The sequence below is a fragment of the Bubalus kerabau genome, chromosome 7, assembly GCF_029407905.1.
Source record: "Bubalus kerabau isolate K-KA32 ecotype Philippines breed swamp buffalo chromosome 7, PCC_UOA_SB_1v2, whole genome shotgun sequence".
Classification (NCBI taxonomy): Eukaryota; Metazoa; Chordata; class Mammalia; order Artiodactyla; family Bovidae; genus Bubalus; species Bubalus kerabau.
This window is the reverse complement of record NC_073630.1, coordinates 9,176,785-9,204,750: the sequence shown is the minus strand read 5'-3', so window position 1 is coordinate 9,204,750 and position 27,966 is coordinate 9,176,785. Positions and strand designations below refer to the sequence as shown.

Sequence of the window (27,966 nt, the reverse complement as noted above, 5' to 3'; positions counted from 1 at the left end):
CCCAGAGAGTGCTCTCTATTCCCTTTGCCCTGTGTCATGAGGCACTTAACCTATAGTTATACAGGTTTCCTAATGTGAAGTGTTATCAGTGGATTCTGGTTTCAGATCTCATTTGAAAGGCCATAGTTATTTAATATTCAAATTAAGCCGCATTTGTAGGAAGTTTCCTTGCTCTTTCAGTTACCTGTTTGGCTTTCTGAGTACCCAGTCACGCCCAATTTTCTCCCTTAAAAAGAATCGCTTTTCATGAGACATTCTGCCTGACAGTGCTTATCAGTCAGCCTCTGGACCTCTCCTCTGGGAGGCCACACACCTCAGTAAGCTCCAAGGATGACTTCCAGCCCTTAGGGTCCTTGAGAAGTAGTCATTAATTGCAGACAATGTAGTAAGATTACAGGTGGCCATTTTTTGTGTGACACCTTACTCAGCTAACGCAGAGGTGAATTTTACCTACCAACAGCCCCTGTCAAAGGAATGCTTTTCAAATAAGAGTGATCAGCAATGAAAAATTGAGTTCAAAGTGTCTCGTGCCCAGCTATGAATGTTTTCCTGATATTTGCTCAATAAACCTGCTTAATATTTCCTTAAATAACCTGCTTAAATAACCAGTTACAGAAGTCAATTAGTGGAGCCCTGTTGTAGAAAAATAAAGAGAAGAATTTAACCAAATCTTTTAAAATGCCCATCCACTTGTCTTTCGGAGACATAGTGAGTGCGTCACCATGTCCATTCAAGTGAGTGAACCACTTGTGGTGCTGGGTGAGAGAACCAGAAGGCTCCTATTCTGCCTCTTAATTGGATGAGTTACCTAAAACTCTTTGAGCATCAGTTTGCTCAAATGTAACATAAATGACGCTACTACACCTCACTGGACTACATAATACAATGTACCTCCCAGCACAAGACATGGTACATAGCAGCCTTAATAAAGGTGACTTCCCTCCTTCCGAAGGCCTAAGGCAGCCTAGACATCAGTCACCTCCCCCTAAGCAGACCCCACCCCCATTCTCCATTTGATTGTGCAGCCTCCAGAAGGTGTGCATTGCTCAAGGAATGCCATCACTTTGCCTTAGGCCCTTTCTGCCCTGACATTCATACTACCATCATTTTCAAAGGAGAGAATGAAGAAAGCAAATGCATTCTTAAATTCAGGAAGAGATTCTCCTAATTAATATGTACAAATGTTAAAAAGATACAGGTTTATATGGGTTGAGTTGCTTTATGCACCCTGGATTCCCTACTCCTAACCTGATTCTTTTATTTCTAAACTACCCACAGGTATTCATGTATTTCAAATGTATTCATTCATTGTTCAGCTTTAATAAGAATACTCTTAGGAAGAAAGCTCTATCAGTTGGTACAAAGCTATATGGCCAGCTAGCCTATAAGCATAGATGGAAAGGAAAATAGACGTTCAGACCTATGCTTGCATTTTCTGGCCTAGATGGACATTTCGTAATGTACACTGGTTGGAGTTAGAGTTCTTGTTGGCTCTGTGACCAATAAAAATATATACTATAGCCACGAAAAGTATGGTGCTCAGTTGTTCAGTCATGTACAACTCTTGCGACCTCATGGACTATAGCCTGTCGGGTTCCTGTCCGTGGGACTTGCTGGATAATAATACTGGAGTGGGTTGCCGGGGACTGTTAAACAGGTTAACTTTACAACCTTATCTTTCATAAAGAATCCTGGCAAGATTTAGGTTAGTGGTTTTCTTCATGCTCAAATTAGGGTTTGAATGTTAAAAAATGAAATTTTGTAACTTTGTGGGTATAGAATAACAATGATAAGAACACAAATACTTTAAGTAGGAATTCTATTCTGGCCCCAGTACTTGCTAAATTAGTAAGACATTTTATTCAGAGAAAGAAATGTCAATGGGACAATACTGGAATGCTAGCAGGGATAATTGCAACAGGAAAGACTTAAAAACAAACAGACATATAAACATTCAGTCCAGTTCCATTTGCAACCTAGGTCTGAAGCAGAATGGAAAGAGAGCTTGCTGTGGAGGTAGAATCCAGGGTTCAAGTCTCAGAGGCGGTCCTAAGGCGGCAGAGGAATAGAACAGGAAGACCACTTTTTCCCCACAAATTCATCGGAAGAACATTGAATGCTGAGCAAATTCCACAAAACAACTTCTGAATGCTGGCAGAGGACATCAGGCACCCAGAAGGGCAGCCCATTGTCTTTGAAAGGAGGTAGGACAAAATATACAAGAGAAAAAGAGAGACAAATGAGGTAGGGACAGAGATCTGTCCTGGAACGGGAGTCTTAAAAGACGAGAAGTTTCGAAACACTAGGAAACACTCTCATTGGCAGGTCAGTGGGGAGTTTTGGAATCTCAGAGGGTAACATAACCAGGAGGAAAAAGAAAGAAAGAAAGAAACCCCACAGATTGCGTACCTAACATCAACATCCAGCAGGGAAGTAGTCCAGACACTCACAATTGCCACCAGCAAGCGGGGCGCCTGAACAGGGAGGTGCGGGCTGCATTGCTTAGGGTAAGGACCAGGCCTGAGTGCCCTGAGGGCAATCTGAGGGAGCTAATGTGAGATAGCAACACAAGTTGTGGGATAGTCATAGAGAGAGAAAAAAAAATATCCTGTGAAAAGCTCTAATCTAAGGCACTTCCTGGCCCACTCACAGAACAGAGGACTGAGAGAACACCAGAGCAGAGCTAGCTGGCTGTGCACTGACTCATCTCCCACCAGAGACAGGGAGGCAGGCGGGGGCAGCCAGAGCCTGAAAGGGGCAATCTCAGCCCCAGAGAGGCATCCTCTACAAAACTGCAAGTGGGCTCCCATTTGCTAACCAAGACTTGTTGGGATTCTGGGCGGTTGACATCCGCTGGGACGGTCGCAGCCAGAGATCAGCTCCCCAGAGAAGACACACCTCCAACTTGAGACGTGCAGGCCTGCTGCCACCCAGCAAATCGAGCGGCTGGGATGGGGGAGCTGATAAGACACACTACACCTGGGGGGCTCTGTGCTCGCTAATCACCTGGTCGCCTGAGCTGCTCGGACCTGGGAAGGGCACAAAACCCAGGCCTGACAGAGTCTGCGCCTTTGTGGAGTACCTGGGAACCTGAAACTGAACCGTTTAGATCTGGGAAGTGTACGCAACCCAGGGCCCGCCTCAGAGAGTTGCACACAGAGCAACCTGGAGCCTGAGCAGTGTAGACTGGGAAAGCACACACACCGTGAGCAGGGGCAAACCCAGTGCGGCCAGGACACTGTGAGCACACGCCAGGGATATTTGTTTGCAGTGCTCCTCCGTCCCCACAGCACCACTGAATAAGTGAGCCTAAATAAGTGACCACCTTCGCCCCCCATGAGTCAGAGCGGAAATTAGACCCTGAAAAGACCAGCAAACAGAAGAAGTTAAAATAAACAGAGGGAACCGCTCTGGAAAAGACAGGTGCAACAGATTAAAACCATGTAGTTAGCACTGACTACATTGGAAGTGGCCTAGAGATCTTGAGAAGTATAAGCTGGATCACGGAACTATCTGAAACTGAACTCACCCCGCACTGCCCACAACAACTCCAGAGAAATTCCTCGATATATTTTTACTATTATGATTAAATTTTTTTTTAATTTTTAAGTCCTCTATTACTTCTTTAACTGTAATTTTTATAACCTACTATTACCTTTCAAATAAAAAAGATCTTATTTTTAATGCAAAATTCATATATATTTTTTATCATTTTTTGTGACTTTGTTTTGTGTCTTTAATACTGTATTTGGGAGTCTCTAACATTTACTGTAGACTTTTGATGTGTTTTTTTGTATTTGTTATCAATTTTGTACGTTTAAGAACCCAATCTTCACTACCCATTTTTACTTGGGAGTTTGACCACTGCCTTGATTGCTCTCTCCCCCTTTTGACTCTCCTTTTTCTCCACCAGGTCGCCTCTATCTCCTCCCTCACCCTTTTCTTCCCTACCCACTCTGTGAGTCTCTTTGTGTATTCCGGGCTATGGAGAACATCTTGGGAACTGCTTACTGGCTGGATATGTCGCTCTCCTTTTGATTCCCTCTTTTCTTGTCCTGGTTCCCTCTGTCTCCTTCTTCCTCCTCTTTTCTGAGTAACTGCATGAACCTCTCTGAGGGGTACAGACTGTGGAGAGCACATATGGAATTGATTACTGTCTAGCTTGCTCTCTCCCCTTGAGCCCCCTCTTCTTCCCCTGGGCAACTCTATCTCCCTCCTCCTTATTCTCTTCTCCATCTAACTTGGTGAACCTCTCTGGGTGTCCCTCACTGTGGAGAAGCTTTTCATCTTTAGACTAGATGTTTTCTCATCGGTGCTGTACAGATAGAGAAGTCTTGAGGCTACTCTAAAAATAAGACTGAAAACCGGAGACAGGAGGCTTAAGTTCAAAACCTGAGAACATCAGAGAACTCCTGACTCCAGGGAACAGTAATGGATAAGAGCTCATCCAAAAGCCTCCATACCTACACTGAAACCAAGCACCACCCAAGAGCCAACAAGTTCCAGAGCAAGACATATAACACAAAGTCGCCAACAACGCAGGAACATATCCCTGAGCATCAATATACAGGCTGCCCAAATTCACACCAAACACATAGCATCTCAAAACTCACTACTGGACACTTCATTGCACTCTGGAGAGAAGTCCAGCTCCACCCACCAGAACAGGGATGCAAGCTTCCCTAAGCAGGAAACCTTGAAAAGCCACTCACACAACCCCACCCACAGTGAGGAACCTCCACAATAAAACGGAGCCACAAGCTGCCAGAATACAGAAAGGCCACCCCCAATACAGCCATCGAACTGATGCTGAAGCTGAAACTCCAATGCTTTGGTCACCTGATGTGAAGAACTGACTCATTGGAAAAGACACTGATGCTGGGAAAGATTGAAGGCAGGAGGAGAAGGGGATGAGAGAGGATGAGATGGTTGGATAGCATCACCAATTCAAAGGACATGAGTTTGAGTATGCTCTGGGAGTTGGTGATGGACAGGGAGGCCTGGCACGCTGCAGTCCTCGACCCCAAGGACTTGGGGTCACTGTAGTACTTGGGGTCCCAAAAAGTCAGACACAACTGAGCAACTGAACTGAGCTCAACGAATCGTGATGTCTCCTAAAGCTGTACTAGTTGCTTCTTGAAATCAGAACAGTCTTAACCTTGCTTTGATCTCACAAGTGGGAAACTTCCCATGTCTTGAAGCTGATGGTAATTACTGCCCTTAGAATGTGCTTTGGGCTCTAGGATCTCCCATTGACGCCTGGCAGCCTTGCTGTCTTTGGCATCAAAGCCAGTTACATTATTCACGTACCTGCAACCTTCTCACTGTTATCGGTAATATCAGTGATATCACTGTTATCAGAACTCACTGAGGTCTCTCCGAAGAGAGAAGTGATATCTTCTCCAAATATCTTGAGACAGTTTTCAATTAGAAATTGCATGAAAGAAATCTGTAACACAAAGGGGCAAAAAACGGGGTATTACTGTACATATGGTGTAATAGTAAATCACATTTCATCCATGAGTCTTGGCTCTAACAAAAAGTGCAAAAGAAATCTGAGAAAAATTCAGACTTGGCTAAAAAAAAAATATATATATATATATATATATATATATATATATCTACATCAGCTTTTTCTAAGACATAACTGATACTTTGAAGAGTAGTTTGGCCTCAAATTTTAAAATTCTTTGAGTCAGTTGGCTAAAGTTATACTATGTAGCCTGGTTTAATAGCTAAAATTTTGTAATGATGGTTAACATGCTTAAAACTAGGATGATTTTTAAGTAGCCCACATAGGATATTTGGAACAAAAATGTATGTTCTCTTATTCAGTTTTATTTATTTTTAATAAAATTTTTTTCTAGTTTTATTGAGATAGAATTTATATATCTCATATTATTAAAATTTATAAAGTATCAAATACAACACCAATTGTGAATTTCACTTCAGTGAAGAAATGTCTAAAACTTGGGTAGCAGAGGTCTCTGTGTGGGCCGGGGGGGTTTGGGAGCAAAGAAAGCATCTGGAGAGAAAACATGTCTGTCTGTCTTAGCACACTCCCTTGCCTCACACTTGCTGTCCGGAGGAGCTTGGAGAAGAGCTGTGATCTTATTAGGCATGTTGTGGCTCTGTTAGGATGTTCTGAAATATTTTACTAGCTTCCTCATCCTCAGGCTGAGACACAATAGCAGCCAAGTGTTTTCCTGAATGAGCCACAGCTGGCAGAGTGCGGCCAGTATGTGTGGAGCCTCAGGTGCTCATATTGCCCAGGCCGCCAAGATGTGCCAACAGTGACCAGATGTATTGGGTGTTGTCATCATTGGGTAATGATGAAATCATAGTTTGGAGGCTTGCACAACCTCAGGGATGAGGCTGAGAGTTGAACCTTGGCTCTCTGATTCCAAAGCCAGGTTCTTTTCTATCATATCATCCTACTCTTACCTCTCTAACGTTTAATCTCTTGGATGGCAAAGGGGAAGTGAGTCAACTGTTCTCAGTTATAATACACCTTCCCATGCCCAACCAGAGTAGGACTCTGCCACTCCAAGGCAGTGTAATTAAAATGTGCACTTTAAAACCTGGTTCATCAGAGTTAATACTACAGACTGCAGGTTCAAGATGGGGACTCTGCTCTGCAAGGCATAAAAATGAGAGATCTCGTTACCTGTTTGGTGAAGTTTTCTAAGCTGCCAGAATTAGACACACAAAGAATGCTTGGGGATATACACACTGATAAATTATAAGCTGTCATCTGATTGAATGAGGAATGTTGCTCAATGTTGTGTAAAACTGCTGAAAGATATGGCAGAAAATCGATATTGGCTCTCGGCAGCTGGTCTAGATGCCTAAGGACAGAAAAAACACTTATAAATAAGCGAGTCATTTCGCTTAGTAAGTGGGAATACAGAGAACAAAGTACTTCTTTTTATACCATATACACAGTCTATTCTCACATTTCCAGGCATGAATGCATACAAAAATGTTTCACTAAATTTAATTCCTGAACCAGGTAAGACCTGCTCTGGTTAGTTATGTGTTTGTATTTAAGATCATACCACTGGAGGATTGGTTCTTTATCATCTCATTTTAGACCAGTGGATTTCATCTCCAACAGTTTCATGTATTCAGAAGGTGTAAAATGGTCAAGCATTCCATGTTAATAAGATTAGGAGAAAAACAGCAATTACAGTGTCACCAATAAGGCATGCATCTCTTTTCAAACTGGCATCCATGGGCATGATCAAGTGAAACCCCATGATACTGATCATTATTTTCGAGGACATAGCGGTAAACTATAAGCTAATATTTTCCTAAGAGTATGTCGGTTGTATTTTCTCAGAGTTGAGTAATTATTGCATCATTACCTCTGGGTCGACGTTGTTTTCTCCGGCTCGTTCCCTTGATCAATAACATCAAGCCATTTATCATACAGACTGGCTGTAATTATGCTTCCTTGGATATTTCGAAGAAAGTCCTTATATAGATCAAAAAGTATATATTATTCTTAGGATAATTTCAATGGAGAAATTGCAAAGAAAATATTTAGTGGAAAAATTCAATTCAGTCCACAATTCCTTCACAGCCACCCAGACTGATTCACACAGAGCTTGGCTGTCATTCACCACAGCCTTGCACACCCAGAAGTACTGGTTGGATTTTACCCAACTAAAATTAGAAGCACAAAACCAGAGTCTGGGCTGTAGTGAGAATGAAATGAAAGCTCCTTCTATCGCCTGGAACTTACTCTTTGTGTACATGTTAACACATTAGTACAAACTGGCAAGGTCTGGTGATAACTGATCCTAAATCCTATTAGTTTCTTGAAAAGAAACGCACATGCCCATTTTGTTTGTTTCCTTCAGACACATGCTTGCTCGTAATTCAAGAAAGAGAAGTTCTGAAATAAAACAAACAAAATTACACCCCTACATGCTCTTCTGCATATATTAAGAGAAAACCTGAAGTACGTGTGCTCTTTGGGAAAAAGCTAGTATCAAAATAGCTTCAGTCCTTTTCTCTTAAAAAAAAAAAAATCATATAAAAGTTCAGTTCTACAGACTTTTAAGCAGCCGGTGTTAGAAATAAATCACAATCCCCAATCGTAAACTACATGATACCCTTACAACTCTGAGAATGGAATATATCCACCCAAAGAGGAAACTGAAAATTTAGATACATTGCAACTTGACACCTGTGGGATAGAATATGCAAATGTCAGCTTCCGAAGAGGAGGCCTGGAAACTTTATCCTGATGATCAAGGCTTCCTATTGTAGAATGGGGCCTATTAAAATAGATGAAGTTGTAACCTGTTGTGCAAGACTGAGAGGAAATGATTGCATTGCCTTGCCAGGTTCAAAGGCACAACTTGCTTCCACTGGTCTTAATATACAGCCTGACTTCTCTTAATAGTATCTTCTTTAGGCAGTGTTTCTAAGGCAACTATCATGATTGTAATCCTGTTAGTGTTCGCTTGTTTCAGGACTTATTGAGCTGCTGTTTGTTCAGGCACTCTCTTGAGTACTGAGGACAGAGTATGAAGATAATGTACAAAGTCTCAGTCCTCGCATACTTTTTCTTGTAATTGGTACACAGTACCCAATGATGGTCATCAGGGTTTCACTAGGCTTCTTATGGAGTGTCCGCAGTACATTTGGAAGGAGGAAGCACTCCATTTCAGTTCAGCCATTCAGTCCCGTCCTACTCTTTGCGACCCCATGGTCTGCACACCAGGCTTTCCTGTCCATCACCAACACCTGGGTCTTGTTCAAATTCATGTGCATGGAGTTGGTGATGCCATTCAACCATGTCATCTGGCTTTGACTTCGGGGAGTCTGGGAGTGTGCAGCAGGGCCTATGCTTTGTGTGCCAAACTACATGCACTTGGAGTGTGTCTCTTCTCTCTCCTGAACCCTGTGCTGTAGAATCGATTGGTGAGACTGAGTATGGTTAAGCCAGGGTATGACTCATGCAGAATATGCCATGGGTATTTGCTATTGGACCTCTGTTTATACACAGTTGAATGAAAAACTCAATGTGGTTCTGACTCTATATTCATTTCTGATTTAGACCAACTCCATGGATGCTTTGACATATGGTATTCTCAAGGCCAAAGTTGCAAGGTTTGATTCCCCACCAACATCAATCAACTTTAGGAAGAGAAAACTTTGGGACTGTCTAAGACCTGTACCCATAAGTAGCCACCCTCTTACTAGTCTGTAAGCTTACTAGTCTTACTAGCTTATAGCATGGAAACAGGCAAGAGCCTTGTAACACTTGCTCAAAAATCAAATCAGTTCCAAGTGTGCACCTTAGAGAGGGTAGCACTCTACTTGCTATTTGCATACCTAGTGTGTATTATTATGGGTCCAGTGTAGTAGGGGTCAACTCTAAATCATACCTGCACTGTTGTTATTATCATCCAAGGGAACATTAATAGGGGACAAGGAAACACCATAAGTTATTTAGTTTCTAGGATAATTTTAATAACCTGTCTGTAGTAATTACTACATCAATATATTTTTGTTCATAGCTGCTAACAAGCACCAAGATGGATTGATTAATTTTTTCTTTCTGTTGTATTACCGCCCTGGTTGAAATTTAACTACACACTTGTGATTTAGCTGTATCATTTCAAACTCAGTCCATTTTTTATATAAATCTATTGACTTTTGCAAAATTCCAAACAGATTTTGATTGTTGCACTCGCTTTAATAATAAGATTTATAAGATTAGGCACGTAGTAAAACTGGCTACCGTGTAACTGTAACCTTGGTTGGTGGGTTAAACTTACAAATGTTAACAAGTCCCATTAAAGATGGTAAGGGAGATAAAAGGAGGAACAAATGGTGGAGTCATCCCTACACTAATTTTCAAGTAAAAGGCATTGAGACACAGGGGAAGGGAGGATGATGAAGTGATCAGAGATTTTGGTGGCCTCACTAAGCGTTTTTTGATTCATTGTAAGCCAAATGGGCTTCCCAGGTGGACCTAGTGGTAAAAAAAAACCTGCCTGCCAATGCAGGAGATGCAAGAGATGCAGGTTCGATCCCTGGCAGGAAGATCCCCTGGAGAAGGGCATGGCAACCCACTCTAGTATTCTTGCCTGGAGGATTCCATGGACAGAGGACTCTGCTGGGCTACAGTCAATGGGATCACAGAGAGTCGGCTGCGAGTAGAAGAGTAACACACACAGACACACAGACACACACACACAAACACGGACACACTAAACACACGAGTTCACCATAGTGAGTAAACATCTGTCCTGCATGCATGCTAAGTTGCTTCAGACGTGTCCAGTTCTGTGCCACTTCATGGACTATAGCCTACCAGACTCCACTGTCCATGGGATTCTCGAGGCAAGAATACTGGAGTCATATGCCAGTCCCTGTTCCAGGGGATCCTTGCAACCCAGGGATGGAACCCAGGTTTCCTGCATTGAAGGCGGATTCTTTACTGTCTGAGCCACCTGGGAAGTTGCTTCTGTTAACTGTTTCCAAAAGCTTAATATGAATTTTCTTTTGGAAATGTGGTCTTCATTAGGAAGGTGATGAGGAAGTCATCCAAAGCAGAAAGCTTGTTTTGGTAAACACTCAATGTGTAAGTGGGTATTTGGAAATATATTGTTATTCTTTTGCATGGAGCGTTCTGGAGTCAAGATGTGCAATGAAAAAGGAAAATATCTAACGTATGGGGCTTATAACATTTGAGGTACCTTCCTTCAGTTTTGGCTTTGTGAAATGTCTTTCACTTTTCAGATCCTTCCTCTCTTATGCCTATTATGTTTCTTGGGCATTCATACTGAAGGACCAGTCATATAGCTTCAGATTTACCGTGTGTGGATAATGCTCAAACTTTCCTTACCTTTAAGACCGACGATATCACAAGAACTGGTTCATCATTCAAGTTCACTGTGTCTCCATAGTTTAGTTTCTTCTGTAGGACGCTGCATGATTTTATACTGGCTGATTTTCTAAAGATGCCTTCTGTGAACGGCCGTTTCTGATTGATAAAGGAATGCATATCCTATAGGGAAGGAAAGAAAAGAAAACTGTGGGACATTTCATGCCTAGAAGCCCAGACCACATGCTTGCTCCTTTTTTGACAGAGCTGTGGTATATGAGGGTACAGTTCTAGAACAGCATCGAAGTCAATTTGAAATTTTTTCTCCAGTGTCTCTAAATATATGTTCGACCCAACAATCGATTTGACATTCATACACTGAAACATTTTAAACACTTGTGTAATCGGATTTTCCGTTTCAGTGAATTTACTGTGTTAAACGTCTCTGCTTTGAGGCCTTTGTAGAGTCACCCTCTCCTCCTTCCCCGCTCCTTTCTCATTATTCCCTATTATAGATGCTCTTCCCTACGTGTGGAAATCTTTTTGCCATAGTCATGCTCTATTCATTTATTCCCCTTCCAGGGACTGTCCACCCCATTCATTCCTGTTTCCTGTATTCCCTTCCCTGAAAATCAGGCTCAATAAGCCCCTCCTCCTTCTCCAATGGCATTCCTTTCTCATCAGCCTTTCTAGTTACTTTTCCTGTATTTTCATGTCCTCTGCGGTCTGCAGAGTTAGAGAGATAACAGATATTGGAGCCAGGTTTTTCAAGGAATGTGGAATCTGTTATGCCAATCATCCACTGTGTGACTTTGGGCATAGCACATACTTGGGTGAGGCTCTTTTGATTTTCATTTATGAAGTGGGGGTGATGATAGTCATGGCTACTGCCTAAATATTCTGTGAAAGACGCAAGGTCTGGGGTAGTAGCTGGCACGTAGCTAGTATGATAAATTTCTTCATATATACCATAAAATTCCCTGCATCTAGTTTAGTGCTTGTAGAGATAGTGGACATTGAACAAGAGTTAATGCTTACAGTTCAACACACTAATTTGATATAGCACAGTCCAAACTCTGTGACTCTCTTTTGACACATTCTGTCAGGAGCACATGATTCATCTTTGCCAGAGGATACGTACTTTATGCTTAAACACTTGAGTTACATATCTAATCCGTGTGAGACATTTTGCATCATAAGGGGGAGTAGTCTCAGCTGAACGAAACTTGAGACTAGAGTGGACTTCAAGGGAGGAGACAAGAAGACATATGAGGATGAGGTGGACTCTCAGATATTCTTACACACAGAGTCTGAAGGAAATGAACGTGGCTCCAAATAGTCTGGAGTTCAAACTCGCCTCCAGGACCTCCCCACCATTCTATGCAAAACAAGTACTCTCTCACCCGAAGGAAAAAATGGACATTGGGTGGATTTTGCCCTGCTCCCAGCCGGTCCCAGCCTCTGGCTGATCTCCAGAATTCCTGCCGCAGCTGTTTAAGCGATAACTACTCTGTACAACCTTGCAGAAGAACACCCCCCCCCCCTTAAGACAGGAGCTTTCCACATACAGGCCTCTATATACTTACTCTTTCCTTGGGTAAGGGCAGCAGCTCACTAATCTGACTGCTGCCCCTTCTCACCTCATAAAGGTGATCTGTAAAGGACTGCTCTCACTCTTTATCTCAACCTCGCCTTCTCTAACTGCCTTAACTTACAGAGTCCATGTTAACTGGTCTGAGCTGGTATAGATGGGTCTTTGTTGAAATCAGCGGAATGGATGAGAGTATCTTTTCGTCTTGTAGTTGCCTTCTGACTCTGCAGTACCTAAATCAGATCTTATTCTTTGAAGTAATGTTAAGAATCTTATCGGACAAAGTCAGACTTCTTCATTTGGGAGTAGATTTGGAAGAGAACACTTGATCTCTCAGAACTCCCCTTCTCAGGAAGGTTACAGAAACCAAAATAAGACCTACCAGAATTGGGGTGGGCAGGGTGTCATTATCACATACATCCTCAAGAGCAGCTCCAAAGAGCTGTTTTGGCTTTGTGGGTGGTAGACACGCGTGTTGGTTGTCCTCGCAGGTCCTTGATATACACCCAAAGGCCCACTTTTGGAGAGAACTCTGCCTAAGTGTCTTCTTATCTGAAACTAATGTAGAAGAGAGATTTTCACTACTAGTAGTTTAGCTTATTTAGCCTGATTTCCACCACTTACATTCAGCAGCATGTTCATGGCAGAGGCTGAAAGAGAGAAACTGAACCATTTGTTATATAGCATTCCCCTCATTCTGAAGCAGGCTAATTGCATCCTTGTGGTGTTAACATGTTCTTCTTCCCCATATTCTGCAAAGCAGTAGTTAAACCTAGAGGCGTGGTTAGACTCAGGGTTGACTCTCCCTGTGACAGTATTCCCCCAGAGAGTGCTCTCTATTCCCTTTGCCCTGTGTCATGAGGCACTTAACCTATAGTTATACAGGTTTCCTAATGTGAAGTGTTATCAGTGGATTCTGGTTTCAGATTTCATTTGAAAGGCCAAAATTATTTAATATTCAAATTAAGCCGCATTTGTAGGAAGTTTCCTTGCTCTTTCAGTTACCTGTTTGGCTTTCTGAGTACCCAGTCACGCCCAATTTTCTCCCTTAAAAAGAATCGCTTTTCATGAGACATCCTGTCTGACAGTGCTTATCAGTCAGCCTCTGGACCTCTCCTCTGGGAGGCCACACACCTCAGTCAGCTCCAAGGATGACTTCCTGCCCTCAGGGTCCTTGATAAGTAGTCATTATTTGCAGACAAAGTGGTAAGATTACAGCTGGCCATTTTTTGTGTGACACCTTACTCAGCTAACCCAGAGGTGAATTTTACCTACCAACAGCCCCTGTCAAAGGAATGCTTTTCAAATAAGAGTGATCAGCAATGAAAAATTGAGTTCAAAGTGTCTAGTGCCCAGCTATGAATGTTTTCCTGATATTTGCTCAATAAACCTGCTTAATATTTCCTTAAATAACCTGCTTAAATAACCAGCTACAGAAGTCAATTAGAGGAGCCCAGTTTTAGAGAAATAAACAGAAGAATTTAACCAAATCTTTTAAAATGCCCATCCATTTGCCTTTCGGAGACATAGTGAGTGCGTCACCATGTCCATTCAAGTGAGTGAACCACTTGTGGAGCTGGGTGAGAGAACCAGAAGGCTCCTATTCTGCCTCTTAATTGGATGAGTTACCTAAAACTCTTTGAGCGTCAGTTTGCTCAAATGTAACATAAATGATGCTACTTACACCTCACTGGACTACATAACATAATGTACTACCCAGCACAAGACATGGCACATAGCAGCCTTAGTAAAGGTGATTTCCCTCCTTCAGAAGACCTAAGGCAGCCTAGACATCAGTCACCTCCCCCTAAGCAGACCCCACCCCCATTCTCCATTTGATTGTGCAGCCTCCAGAAGGTGTGCATTCCTCAAGGAATGCCATCACTTTGCCTTAGGCTCTTCCTGCCCTGACATTCATACCACCATCATTTTCAAAGGAGAGAATGAAGAAAGCAAATGCATTCTTAAATTCAGGAAGAGATTCTCCTAATTAATATGTACAAATGTTAAAAAGATACTGGTTTATATGGGTTGAGTTGCTTTATGCACCCTGGTTTCCCTACTCTTAACCTGATTCTTTTATTTCTAATCTACCCACAGGTATTCATGTATTTCAAATGTATTCATTCATTGTTCAGCTTTAATAAGAATACTCTTAGGAAGAGAGCTCTATCAGTTGGTAGAAAGCTATATGGCCAGCTAGCCTATAAGCATAGATGGAAAGCAAAATAGACCTTAAGGCCTATGCTTTCATTTTCAGGCCTAGATGGACCTTTCGTAATGTACATTGGTTGGTGTTAGAGTTCTTGTTGGCTCTGTGACCAATAAAAATATATATTATAGCCACGAAAAGTATGGTGCTTAGTTGTCCAGTCATGTCCAACCCTTGCGACCTCATGGACTATAGCCTGTCAGGTTCCTGTCCGTGGGACTTGCTGGATAATAATACTGGAGTGGGTTGCCAGTGACTGTTAAACAGGTTAACTTTACAACCTCATCTTTTTTAAAGTATCGTGGCAAGTTTTAGTTTAGTGTTTTTCCTCATGTTCAAATTAGGGTTTGAATGTTATAAAATGAAATCTTGTAACTTTGTGGGTATAGAATAACAATGATAAGAATATAAATACTTTAAGTAGAAATTCTATTCTGGCCTCAGTACTTGCTAAATTATTAAGATATTTTTTTCAGAGAAAGAAATGTCAATGGGACAATACTGGAATGCTAGCAGGGATAATTGCAAGAGGAAAGACTTAAAAACAAACAGACATATAAACATTCAGCCCAGTTCCATTTGCAACCTAGGTCTGAAGCAGAATGGAACGAGAGCTTGCTGTGGAGGTAGAATCCAGAGTTCAAGTCTCAGAGGCGGTCCTAAGGTGGCAGAGGAATAGAACGGGAAGACCACTTTCTCCCCACAAATTCATCGAAAGAACATTGAATGCTGAGCAAATTCCACAAAACCACTTCTGAATGCTGGCAGAGGACATCCGGCACCCAGAAAGGCAGCCCATTGTCTCTGAAAGGAGGTAGGACAAAATATAGAAGAGAAAAAGAGAGACAAATGAGGTAGAGACAGAGATCTGTCCTGGGATGGGAGTCTTAAAAGAGGAGAAGTTTCGAAACACTAGGAAACACTCTCATTGGCAGGTCAGTGGGGAGTTTTGGAATCTCAGAGGGTAACATAACGGGCAGGAAAAAGAAAGAATGAAATAAAGAAACCCCACAGATTACGTGCCTATCATCAACTTCCAGCAGGGAACTAGTCTAGACACTCACAATTGCCACCAGCAAGTGGGGGGCCTGATCAGGGAGGTGCGGGCTGCATTGTTTAGGGTAAGGACCAGGCCTGAGTGCCCTGAGGGCAATCTGCGGGAGCTAATGTGAGATAGCAACCCAAATTGTGGGATAGCCAGAGAGCGAGAAAAAAAACTATCCTTTGAAATGCCCTAATCTAGGGCACTTCCTGGCCCACTCACAGAGCAGAGGACTGAGAGAACACCAGAGCAGAGCTAGCTGGCTGTGCACTGACTCATCTCCCACCAGAGACAGAGAGGCAGGCGGGGGCAGCCAGAGCCTGAAAGGGGCAATCTCAGCCCCAGAGAGGCATCCTCTACAAAACTGCAAGTAGGCTCCCATTTGCTAACCGAGACTTGTTGGGATTCTGGGCGGTTGACATCCGCTGGGACGGTCGCAGCCAGAGATCAGCTCCCCAGAAGAGACACACCGCCCACCTGAGACGGGCAGGCCTGCTGCCACCCAGCAAATCGAGCGGCTGGGATGGGGGAGGTGATAAGACACACCACACCTGGGGGGCACTGTGCTGGCTAAGCACCTGGTCGCCTGAGCTGCTCGGACCTGGGAAGGGCAGAAAAGCCAGGCCCGATCGAGTCTATGCCTTTGTGGAGTACCTGAGAACCTGAACCTGAACAGCTTAGACCTAGGAATTGCACGCAACCCAGGGCCCGCCTCAGACAGTTGCAGGCAGAGCAACCTGGAGCCTGAGCAGTGTAGACTGGGAAAGCACACACACTGTGAGCGGGGGCAAACCCAGTGCGGCCAGGACACTGTAAGCACACGCCAGGGATATTTGTTTGCAGTGCTCCTCCGTCCCCAAAGCACCACTGAATAAGTGAGCCTAAATAAGTGACCACCTTCGCCCCCTTGAGTCAGGGCAGAAGTTAGACATTGAAAACACCAGCAAACAGAAGTTAAAATAAACAGAGGCAACCGCTCTGGAAAAGACAGGTGCAACAGATTAAAACCTTGTAGTTAGCACTGACTACATTGGAAGTGGCCTAGAGATCTTGAGAAGTATAAGCTGGATCACGGAACTATCTGAAACTGAACTAACCCCGCACTGCCCACAACAACTCCAGAGAAATTCCTCGATATATTTTTACTATTATGATTAATTTTTTTTTAATTTTTAAGTCCTCTATTACTTCTTTAATTGTAATTTTTATAACCTACTATTACCTTTCAAAAAAAAGACCCTATTTTTAATACAAAATTCATATATATATTATATCATTTTTTGTGACTTTGTTTTGTTTCTTTAATACTGTATTTGGGAGCCTCTAACATTTACTGTAGACTTTTCATGTGTGCTTTTTGGTATTTGTTATCAATTTTGTACGTTTAAGAACCCAATCTTCACTACCCATTTTTACTTGAGAGTTTGACCACTGCCTTGATTGCTCTCTGCCCCTTTTGACTCTCCTTTTTCTCCACCAGGTCGCCTCTATCTCCTCCCTCACCCTTTTCTTCGCTACCCACTCTGTGAATCTCTTTGTGTATTCCGAGCTATGGACAACACTTTGGGAACTGATTACTGGCTGGATATGTCTCTCTCCTTTTGATTCCCTCTTTCTTTGTCCTGGTCCCCTCTGTCTCCTTCTTCCTCCTCTTTTCTGTGTAACTGCATGAACCTCTCTGAGGGGTCCAGACTGTGGAGAGCACATATGGAATTGATTACTGGCAAGCTTGCTCTCTCTCCTTGAGCCCCCTCTTCTTCACCTGGCCAACTCTATCTCCCTCCTCCTTATTCTCTTCTCCATCTAACTTGGTGAACTTCTCAGGGTGTCCCTCACTGTGGAGAAGCTTTTCATCATTAACCTAGATGTTTTCTGATCGGTGGTATACAGACAGAGAAGTCTTGAGGCTACTCTAAGAATAAGACTGGAAACCAGAGACAGGAGGCTTAAGTTCAAAACTTGAGAACATCAGAGAACTGCTGACTCCAGGGAACAGTAATGGATAAGAGCTCATACAATAGCCTCCATACCTACACTGAAACCAAGCACCACCCAAGAGCCAACAAGTTCCAGAGCAAGACATACAACGCAAAGTCGCCAACAACGCAGGAACATATCCCTGAGCATCAATATACAGTCTGCCCAAATTCACATCAAACCCTTAGACATCTCAAAACTCACTACTGGACACTTCATTGCACTCCGGAGAGAAGTCCAGCTCCACCCACCAGAACAGGGACACCATCTTCCCTAAGCAGGAAACCTTGAAAAGCCACTTACACAACCCCACCCACAGTGAGGAACCAACACAATAAAAAGTAGCCACAAGCTGCCAGAATACAGAAAGGCCACCCCAAATATAGCAGTCGAACTGATGCTGAAGCTGAAACTCCAATGCTTTGGTCACCTGATGTGAAGAACTGACTCATTGGAAAAGACCCGGATGCCGGGAAAGATTGAAGGCAGGAGGTGAAGGGGACGAGAGAGGATGAGATGGTTCGATGGCATCATCAATTTAAAGGACATGAGTTTGAGTAAGCTCTGGGAGTTGGTGATGGACAGGGAGGCCTCGCACGCTGCAGTCCTCGACCCCAAGGACTTGGGGTCACTGTAGTCCTTGGGGTCCCAAAGAGTCGGACACGACTGAGCAGCTGAACTGAACTCAACGAACCGTGATGTCTCCTAAAGCTGTACTAGTTGCTTTTTGTAATCAGAACAGTCTTAACCTTGCTTTGATCTCACAAGTGGGAAACTTCCCATGTCTTGGAGCAGATGGAAATTACTGCCCTTAGAATGTGCTTTGGGCTCTAGGATCTCCCATTGACCCCTGGCAGCCTTGCTGTCTTTGGCATCAAAGCCAGTTACATTATTCACGTACCTGCAACCTTCTCACTGTTATCGGTAATATCAGTGATATCACTGTTATCAGAACTCACTGAGGTCTCTCCAAAGAGAGAAGTGATATCTTCTCCAAATATCTTGAGACAGTTTTCAATGAGAAATTGTATGAAAGAAATCTGTAACACAAAGGGGCAAAAAACTGGGTATTACTGTACATATGGTGTAATAGTAAATCACATTTCATCCATGAGTCTTGGCTCTAACAAAAAGTGCAAAAGAAATCTTAGAAAAATTCAGACTTGGCTAAAAACTATATAAGTATATAAACATCAGCTTTTTCTAAGACATAACTGATACTTTGAAGAGTAGTTTGGCCTCAAATTTTAAAATTATTTTAGTCAGTGGGCTAAAGTTATACTATGTAGCCTGGTTTAATAGCTAAAATTTTGTAATGATGGTTAACATGCTTAAAGCTAGGATGATTTTTAAGTAGCCTGCATAGGATATTTGGAACAAAAATGTATGTTCTCTTATTAAGATTTATTTATTTTTAATAAAATTTTTTCTAGTTTTATTGAGATAGATTTTATATATCTCCTATTATTAAAATTTATAAAGTATCGAATACAACACCAATTGTGATTTTCACTTCAGTGAAGAAATGTCTGAAACTTGGGTAGCAGAGGTTTCTGTGTGGGCCGGGGGTTTTGTGAGGAAAGAACGCATCTGGAGAAAAAACATGTCTGTCTGTCTTAGCACATTCCCTTGCCTCACACTTGCTGTCCGGGGGAGCTTGGAGAAGAGCTGTGATCTTATTAGGCATGTTGTGGCTCTGTTAGGATATTCTGAAATATTTTACTAGCTTACTCATCCTCAGGCAGAGACACAATAGAAGCCAAGTATTTTCCTGAATGAGCCACAGCTGGCAGAGTGCGGCCAGTTATGTGTGGAGCCTCAGGTGCTCATATTGCCCAGGCCGCCAAGATGTGCCAACAGTGACCAGATGTATTGGGTGTTGTCATCATTGGGTAATGATGAAATCATAGTTTGGAGGCTTGTACACCCTCAGTGATTAGGCTGATAGTTGAACCTTGGCTCTCCGATTTCAAAGCAAGTTTTTTTGTATCATATCATACTACTCTTACCTCTCTATCGTTTAGTCTCTTGGGTGGCAAAGGGGAAGTGAGTCAACTGTTCTCAGTTATAATACACCTTCCCATGCCCAACCAGAGTAGGACTCTGCCACTCCAAGGCAGTGTAATTAAAATGTGCACTTTAAAAACTGGTTCATCAGAGTTACTACTACAGACTTCAGGTTCAAGATGGGGACTCTGCTCTGCAAGGTATAAAAATGAGAGATCTCGTTACCTGTTTGGTGAAGTTTTCTGAGCTGCCAGAATTAGACAGACAAAGAATGCTTGGGGATATACACACTGATAAATTATAAGCTGTCATCTGATTGGATGAGGAATGTTGCTCAATATTGTGTAAAACTGCAAAAAGATATCGCAGAAAAACTACATTGGCTCTGGGCAGCTGGTCTAGAAGCCTAAGGACAGAAAAAACACTTATAAATAAAGCGAGTCATTTTGCTTAGTAAGTGGAAACACAGAGAACAAAGGACTTCTTTTTATACGATGTACACAGTGCATTGTCACAGTTCCAGGCATGAATGTATACAAAAGTGTTTCACTGAATTTAATTCCTGAACCAGGTTAGACCTACTCTGGTTAGTTATGTGTTTGTATTTAAGATCATACCACTGGCGGATTGGTTCTTTATCATCTCATTTTAGACCAGTGGATTTCATCTCTAACAGTTTCATGTATTCAGAAGGTGTAAAATGGTCAAGCATTCCATGTTAATAAGATTAGGAGAAAAATAGCAATTACAGTGTCACCAATAAGGCATTCATCTCTCTTCAAACTGGCTTCCATGGGCATGATCAAGTGAAACCCCGTGATACTGATCATTATTTTAGAGGACTTACTCTAAACTATAAGCTAATATTTTCCTAAGAGAATGTTGGTTATATTTTCTCAGAGTTGAGTAATTATTGCATCATTACCTCTTAGTCCTGGTTATTTTCTCCTCCTTGTTCCCTTGATCAATAACATCAAGCCATTTATCATACAGACTGGCTGAAAATATGCTTCCTTGGATATTTTGAAGAAAATCCTTATATAAATCAAAAAGTAAATATTATTCTTAGGATAAATTCAATGGAGAAATTGCAAAGAAAATATTTAGTGGAAAAATTCAATTCAGTCCACAATTCCTTCACAGCCACGCAGACTGATTCACACAGAGCTTGGCTGTCATTCTCCACAGCCTTTCACACCCAGGAGTACTGGATGGATTTTCCCCAACTAAAATTAGAAGCATAAAAGCAGAGTCTGGGCTGCAGTGAGAATGAAGCTAAAGCTCCTTCTGTCGCCTGGAACTTACTCTTTGTATACATGGTAACACATTAGTACAAACTGGCAAGTTCTAGTGATAACTCGTCCTAAATCCTATTAGTTTCTTGAAAAGAAACGCACATGCCCATTTTGTTTGTTTACTTCAGACACATGCTTGCTCGTGATTCAAGAAAGAGATGTTCTGAAATAAACCAAACAAAATTACACCTCTACATGCTCTTATACACATATTAACAGAAAACCTGAAGTATGTGTGCTGTTGGGAAAAAGCTAGTATTGAAATAGCTTCAATCTTTTTCTTTAAAAAAAAAATCATATAAAAGTTCAGTTCTACAGACTTTTAAGCAGCAGGTGTTAGAAATAAATCAAAAGCCCCAATGGTAAACTACATGTTACCCTTACAACTCTTTGAATGGAATATATCCACCCAAAGAGGAAACTGAAAATTATAAACATTGCAACTTGACACCTGTGGGATAGAATATGCAAATGTCAGCTTCCGAAGAGGAGGCCTGGAAACTATCCTGATGACCAAGTCTTAATATTGTAGAATGGGGCCTATTAAAATAGATGAAGTTGTAACCTGTTGTGCAAGACTGAGGGGAAATGATTGCATTGCCTTGCCAGTTTCAAAGGCACAACTTGCTTCCACTGGTCTTAATATACAGCCTGACTTCTCTTAATAGTATCTTCTTTAGGCAGTGTTTCTAAGGCAACTATCATGATTGTAATCCTGTTAGTGTTCGCTTGTTTCAGGACTTGTTGAGCTGCTGTTTGTGTCAGGCACTCTCTTGAGTACTGAGGACAGAGTATGAAGATAATGTACAAAGTCTCAGTCCTCTCTTAGTTTTTCTTGTAATTGGTACACAGTATCCAATCATGGTCATCAGGGTTTCACTAGGCTTCTTATGGAGTGTCCGCAGTACATTTGGAAGGAGGAAGCACTCCATTTCAGTTCAGCCATTCAGTCCTGTCCTACTCTTTGCGACCCCATGGACTGCACACCAGGCTTTCCTGTCCATCACCAACACCTGGGTCTTGTTCAAATTCATGTGCATGGAGTTGGTGATGCCATTCAACCATGTCATCTGGCTTTGACTTCTGGGAGTCTGGGAGTGTGCAGCAGGGCCTATGCTTTGTGTGCCAAACTACATGCACTTGGAGTGTGTCTCTTCTCTCTCCTGAACCCTGTGCTGTAGAATCGATTGGTCAGACTGAGTATGGTTAAGCCAGGACATGACTCATGCAGAATATGCCATGGGTATTTGCTATTGGACCACTGTTTATAGACAGTTTATTGAAAAACTCAATGTGGTTCTGACTATACATTCCTTTCTGATTTAGACCATCTCCATGGTTGCTTTGACATATGGTATTCTCAAGGTCAAAGTTGCAAGGTTTGATTCCCCACCAAGATCAATCAACTTTAGGAAGAGAAAAGTGTGGGACTGTCTAAGACCTGTACTCATAAGTAGCCACCCTCTTACTAGTCTGTGCTTATAGCATGGAAACAGACAAGAGCCTAGTAACACTTGCTCAAAAGTCAAATCAGTTCCAAGTGTGCACCTTTGAGAGGGTGGCACTCTACTTGCTATTTGCATACCTAGTGTGTATTATTATGGGTCAAGTGTAGTAGGGGTCAACTCTAAATCATATCTGCACTGTGGCTATTATCATACAATCGACCATTATTAGGGGACAAGGAAACACCATATGTTATTTGGTTTCTAAGATAATTTTAATAACCTGTGTGTAGTTATTACTACATCAAAATATTTTTGTTCATAGCTGCTTACATGTACCAAGAGGGATTGATTAATTTTTTTTCTTTCTGTTGTGTTATCACCCTGGTAGAAATTTATGTACACACTTGTGATTTAGCTGTATCATTTCAATCTCAGTCTATTTTTTGTATAAATCTATTGAATTTTGCAAAATTCCAAACAGATTTTGATTGTTGCACTCACTTTTAAAATATACCATGTTCATGGATTGGAAGAATCAATATAGTGAAAATGAGTGTACTACCCAAAGCAATCTATAGGTTCAATGCAATCCCTATCAAGCTACCAACAGTATTCTTCACAGAGCTAGAACAAATAATTTCACAATTTGTATGGAAATACAAAAAACCTCGAATAGCCAAAGCGATGTTGAGAAAGAAGAATGGAACTGGAGGAATCAACCTACCTGACTTCAGGCTCTACTATAAAACCACGGTTATCAAGACAGTATGGTACTGGCACAAAGACAGAAATATAGATCAATGGAACAAAATAGAAAGCCCAGAGATAAATCCACACACATATGGACACCTTATCTTTGACAAAGGAGGCAAGAATATACAATGGAGTAAAGACAATCTCTTTAACAAGTGGTGCTGGAAAAACTGGTCAACCACTTGTAAAAGAATGAAACTAGAACACTTTCTAACACCATACACAAAAATAAACTCAAAATGGATTAAAGGTCTAAATGTAAGACCAGAAACTATAAAACTCCTAGAGGAGAACATAGGCAAAACACTCTCTGACATACATCACAGCAGGATCCTCTATGACCCACCTCCCAGAATATTGGAAATAAAAGCAAAAATAAACAAATGGGACCTAATTAACCTTAAAAGCTTCTTCACATCAAAGGAAACTATTAGCAAGGTGAAAAGACAGCCTTCAGAATGGGAGAAGATAATAGCAAATGAAGCAACTGACAAACAACTAATCTCGAGAATACACAAGCAACTCCTACAGCTCAACTCCAGAAAAATAAATGACCCAATCAAAAAATGGGCCAAAGAACTAAATAGACATTTCTCCAAAGAAGACATACAGATGGCTAACAAACACATGAAAAGATGCTCAACATCACTCATTATCAGAGAAATGCAAATCAAAACCACTATGAGGTACCATTTCACACCAGTCAGAATGGCTGTGATCCAAAAGTCTACACGTAATAAATGCTGGAGAGGGTGTGGAGAAAAGGGAACCCTCTTACACTGTTGGTGAGAATGCAAACTAGTACAGCCACTATGGAGAAGAGTGTGGAGATTCCTTAAAAAACTGGAAATAGAACTGCCTTATGATCCAGCAATCCCACTGCTGGGCATACACACTGAGGAAACCAGAAGGGAAAGAGACACGTGTACCCCAATGTTCATCGCAGCACTGTTTATAATAGCCAGGACATGGAAGCAACCTAGATGTCCATCAGCAGATGAATGGATAAGAAAGCTGTGGTACATATACACAATGGAGTATTACTCAGCCATTAAAAAGAATACATTTGAATCAGTTCTAATGAGGTAGATGAAACTGGAGCCTATGATACAGAGTGAAGTAAGCCAGAAGGAAAAACACCAATACAGTATACTAACGCATATATATGGAATTTAGAAAGATGGTAACAATAACCCTGTGTACGAGACAGCAAAAGAGACACTGATGTATAGAACAGTCTTATGGACTCTGAGAGAGAGGGAAAGGGTGGGAAGATTTGGGAGAATGGCATTGAAACATGTAAAATATCGTGTATGAAAGGAGTTGCCAGTCCAGGTTCGATGCATGATACTGGATGCTTGGGGCTGGTGCACTGGGACGACCCAGAGGGATGGAATGGGGAGGGAGGAGGGAGGAGGGTTCAGGATGGGGAACACATGTATACCTGTGGCGGATTCATTTTGATATTTGGCAAAACTAATACTATTATGTAAAGTTTAAAAAATAAAATTAATTTAAAAAAAATAAAAATAAGATTTATAAGATTAGGCATGTATTAAAACTGGTTACCATGTAACTGTAACCTTGTGTGGTGGGTTAAACTTACAAGTGTTAACAAAGCCCATTAAAGGCAGTAAGGGAGATAAAAGGAGGAAAAAGGAGGAACAAATGGTGGCGTCATCCCTACAGTAATTTTCAAGTAAAAGGCATTGAGACACAGGGGAAGGAAGGATGATGAAGTGATCAGAGATTTTGGTGGCCTCACTAAGCGTTTTTTGATCCATTGTAAGCCAAATGGGCTTCCCAGGTGGTGCTAGTGGTAAAAAACCTGCCTGCCAATGCAGGAGATGCAAGAGATGCAGGTTCGATCCCTGGCAGGAAGATCCCCTGGAGAAGGGCATGGCAACCCACTCTAGTATTCTTGCCTGGAGGATTCCATGGACAGAGGAGTCTGCTGGGCTACAGTCAATGGGATCACAGAGAGTCGGCTGCGACTAGGTGACTAACACACACAGACACAGACACACACACACACGCACACACACACACACACTAAACACACGAGTTTACCATAGAGACTAAACATCTGTCCTGCATCCATTCTAAGTTGTTTCAGCCGTGTCCAATTCTGTGCCACCTCATGGACTATAGCCTGCCAGACTCCACTCTCCATGGAATTCTCGAGGCAAGAATACTGGAGTCGTATGCCAGTCCCTGTTCCAGGGGATCCTTGCAACCCAGGGATGGAACCCAGGTTTCCTGCATTGAAGGAGTATCCTTTACTGTCTGAGCCACCTGGGAAGTTGCTTCTGTTAACTGTTTCCAAAAGTTTAATATGAATTTTCTTTTGGAAATGTGGCCTTCATTAGGAAGGTGATGAGGAAGTCATCCAAAGCAGGAAGCTTGTTTTGGTAAACACTCAATGTGTAAGTGTGTATTTTGAAATGTATTATTATTCTTTTTCATGGAGTGTTCAGGAGTCAAGATGTGCAATGAAAAAGGAAAATATCTAATGTATAGAGCTTATAACATTTGAGGTACCTTCCTTCAGTTTTGGCTTTGTGAAGTGTTTTTCACTTTTCAGATCCTTCCTCTCTTATGCCTATTAGGGTTCTTGGGCATTCATACTGAAGGGCCAGTCATATAGCTTCAGATTTACCGTGTGTGGATAATGCTCAAACTTTCCTTACCTTTAAGACCGACCCTATCACAAGAATTGGTTCATCATTCAAGTTGACTAAGTCTCCACAGTTTAGTTTCTTCTGTAGGGCTGTGCATGATTTTATACTGGCTGAATTTCTGAAGATACCTTCTGTGAATGGCCCTTTTTGATTGATAAAGGAAAGCATATCCTATAGGGAAGGAAAGAAAAGAAAACTGTGGGACGTTTCATGCCTAGAAGCCCAGAGCACAAGCTTGCTCCTGTTTTGACAGAGCTGTGGTATATGAGGGTACAGTTCTAGAACAGCACCGAAGTCAATTTGAAATTTTTTCTTCAGTGTCTCTAAATATATCTTCAACCCAACAATCGATTTGACATTCATACACTGAAACATTTTAAACACTTGTGTAATCAGATTTTCTGTTTCAGTGAATTTACTGTGTTAAACGTCTCTGCTTTGAGGCCTTTGTAGATTCACCCTCTCCTCCTTCACCACTCCTTTCTCATTATTCCCTATTATAGATGCTCTTTGCTAAGTGTTGAAATCTTTTTGCCATATTCATGCTCCATTTGTTTATTGCCCTTCCTGGGACTGTCCAGCACATTCATTCCTGTTTCCTGTATTCCCTCCCCTCAATATCAAGCTCAATACACCTCTACTCCTTTCCGATGACATTCCTTTCTCATCAGCTTTTCTAGTTCCTTTTCCTTATTTTCATGTCCTCACAGTCTGCATAGTTAAGAGAGATAACAGATATTGGAGCCAGGTTTTTCAAGGAATGTGGAATCTGTTATGCCAGTCATCCACTGTGTGACTTTGGGCATAGCACTTACTTGGGTGAGGCTCTTTTGTTTTTCATTTATGAAGTGGGGGTGTTGATACTCATGGCTACCACCTAAATTTTCTGTAAAAGACGCAAGGTCTGGGGTAGTAGCTGGCATGTAGCTAGTATGATACATGTCTTCATATATACTATAAAATTCCCTGCATCTAGTGTAGTGCTTGCAGAGATAGTGGACAGTGAACAAGAGTTAATGCTTACAGTTCAATACACTAATTTGATATAACACAGTCCAAACTCTGTGACTCTCTTTTGACACATTCTGTCAGGAGCAAATGATTCATCTTTGCCAGAGGATGCGTACTTTATACTTAAACACCTGGGTTACATATCACATCCGTGTGAGAAATTTTGCATTATAAGAGGGAGTAGACTCAGCTGAAGAAGACTTGACACTTGTGTGGGCCTCAACGGAGGAGACGAGGAGACATATGAGGATGAGGTGGACTCTCAGAGATTCTTACACACAGAGTCCGAAGGAAAGCTACACGGCTCAAAATAGCCTGGAGTTCAAACTCGCCTCCAGGACCTCCCCACCATTCTATGCAAAACAAGTACTCTCTCACCCAAAGGAAAAATGGACATAGGGTGGATTTTGCCCATCTCCCAGCCGGTCCCAGCCTGTGGCTGATCTCCAGAATTCTTTGCCGCAGCTCTTTAAGAGATAACTACTCTGAACAACCTTGCAGAAGAACAGGCCCCCTTAAGACAGGATCTTTCCACATACGTGCCTCTATATACTTCCTCATTACTTGGGTAAGGGCAGCAGCTCACTAATCTGACTGCTGCTCCTTCTCGCCTCATAAAGGTGATCTGTCAAGAACTGCTGTTATTCTTTTTCTCAACCTCACCTTCTCTAACTACTTTAACTTACAGAGTCCATGTTAACTGCTCTGAGCTGTATAGATGGTCTTTGTTGAAATCAGCGGAATGGATGAGAGTATCTTTTCATCTTGTAGTTGCCTTCTGACTCTGCAGTACCTAAATCAGATCTTATTCTTTGAAGTAATGTTGTGAATCTTATCGGACAAAGTCAGAGTTCTTCATTTGGGAGTAGATTTGGAAGAGAACACTTGATCTCTCAGAACTCCCCTTCTCAGGAAGGTTACAGAAACCAAAATAAGACCTACCAGAATTGGGGTGGGCAGGGTGTCATTATCACATACATCCTCAAGACGAGCTCCAAAGAGCTGTTTTGGCTTTGTGGATGGTAGAGATGGGTGTTGGTTGTCCTCGCAGGTCATGGGGAAACAGCCAGAGTCCCAGTTTTTGAGAGAACTCTTCCTAACTG

General features: G+C 41.9%; 1 protein-coding gene across 1 annotated transcript; it reads right to left on the bottom strand.

Annotated features, from left to right (window-relative positions):
* Positions 1-6,776: 6,776 nt before the first annotated feature.
* LOC129657373 (rho GTPase-activating protein 20-like) lies at positions 6,777-27,558 on the bottom strand. The gene is made up of 6 exons (XM_055587552.1): positions 27,550-27,558; positions 25,862-26,023; positions 20,601-20,710; positions 19,901-20,081; positions 18,577-18,708; positions 6,777-6,848 (listed from the first exon to the last, which is right to left on the bottom strand). Exons 1-6 carry the CDS (start codon positions 27,556-27,558, stop codon positions 6,777-6,779), a joined length of 666 nt encoding a protein of 221 aa, XP_055443527.1.
* Positions 27,559-27,966: the final 408 nt, after the last annotated feature.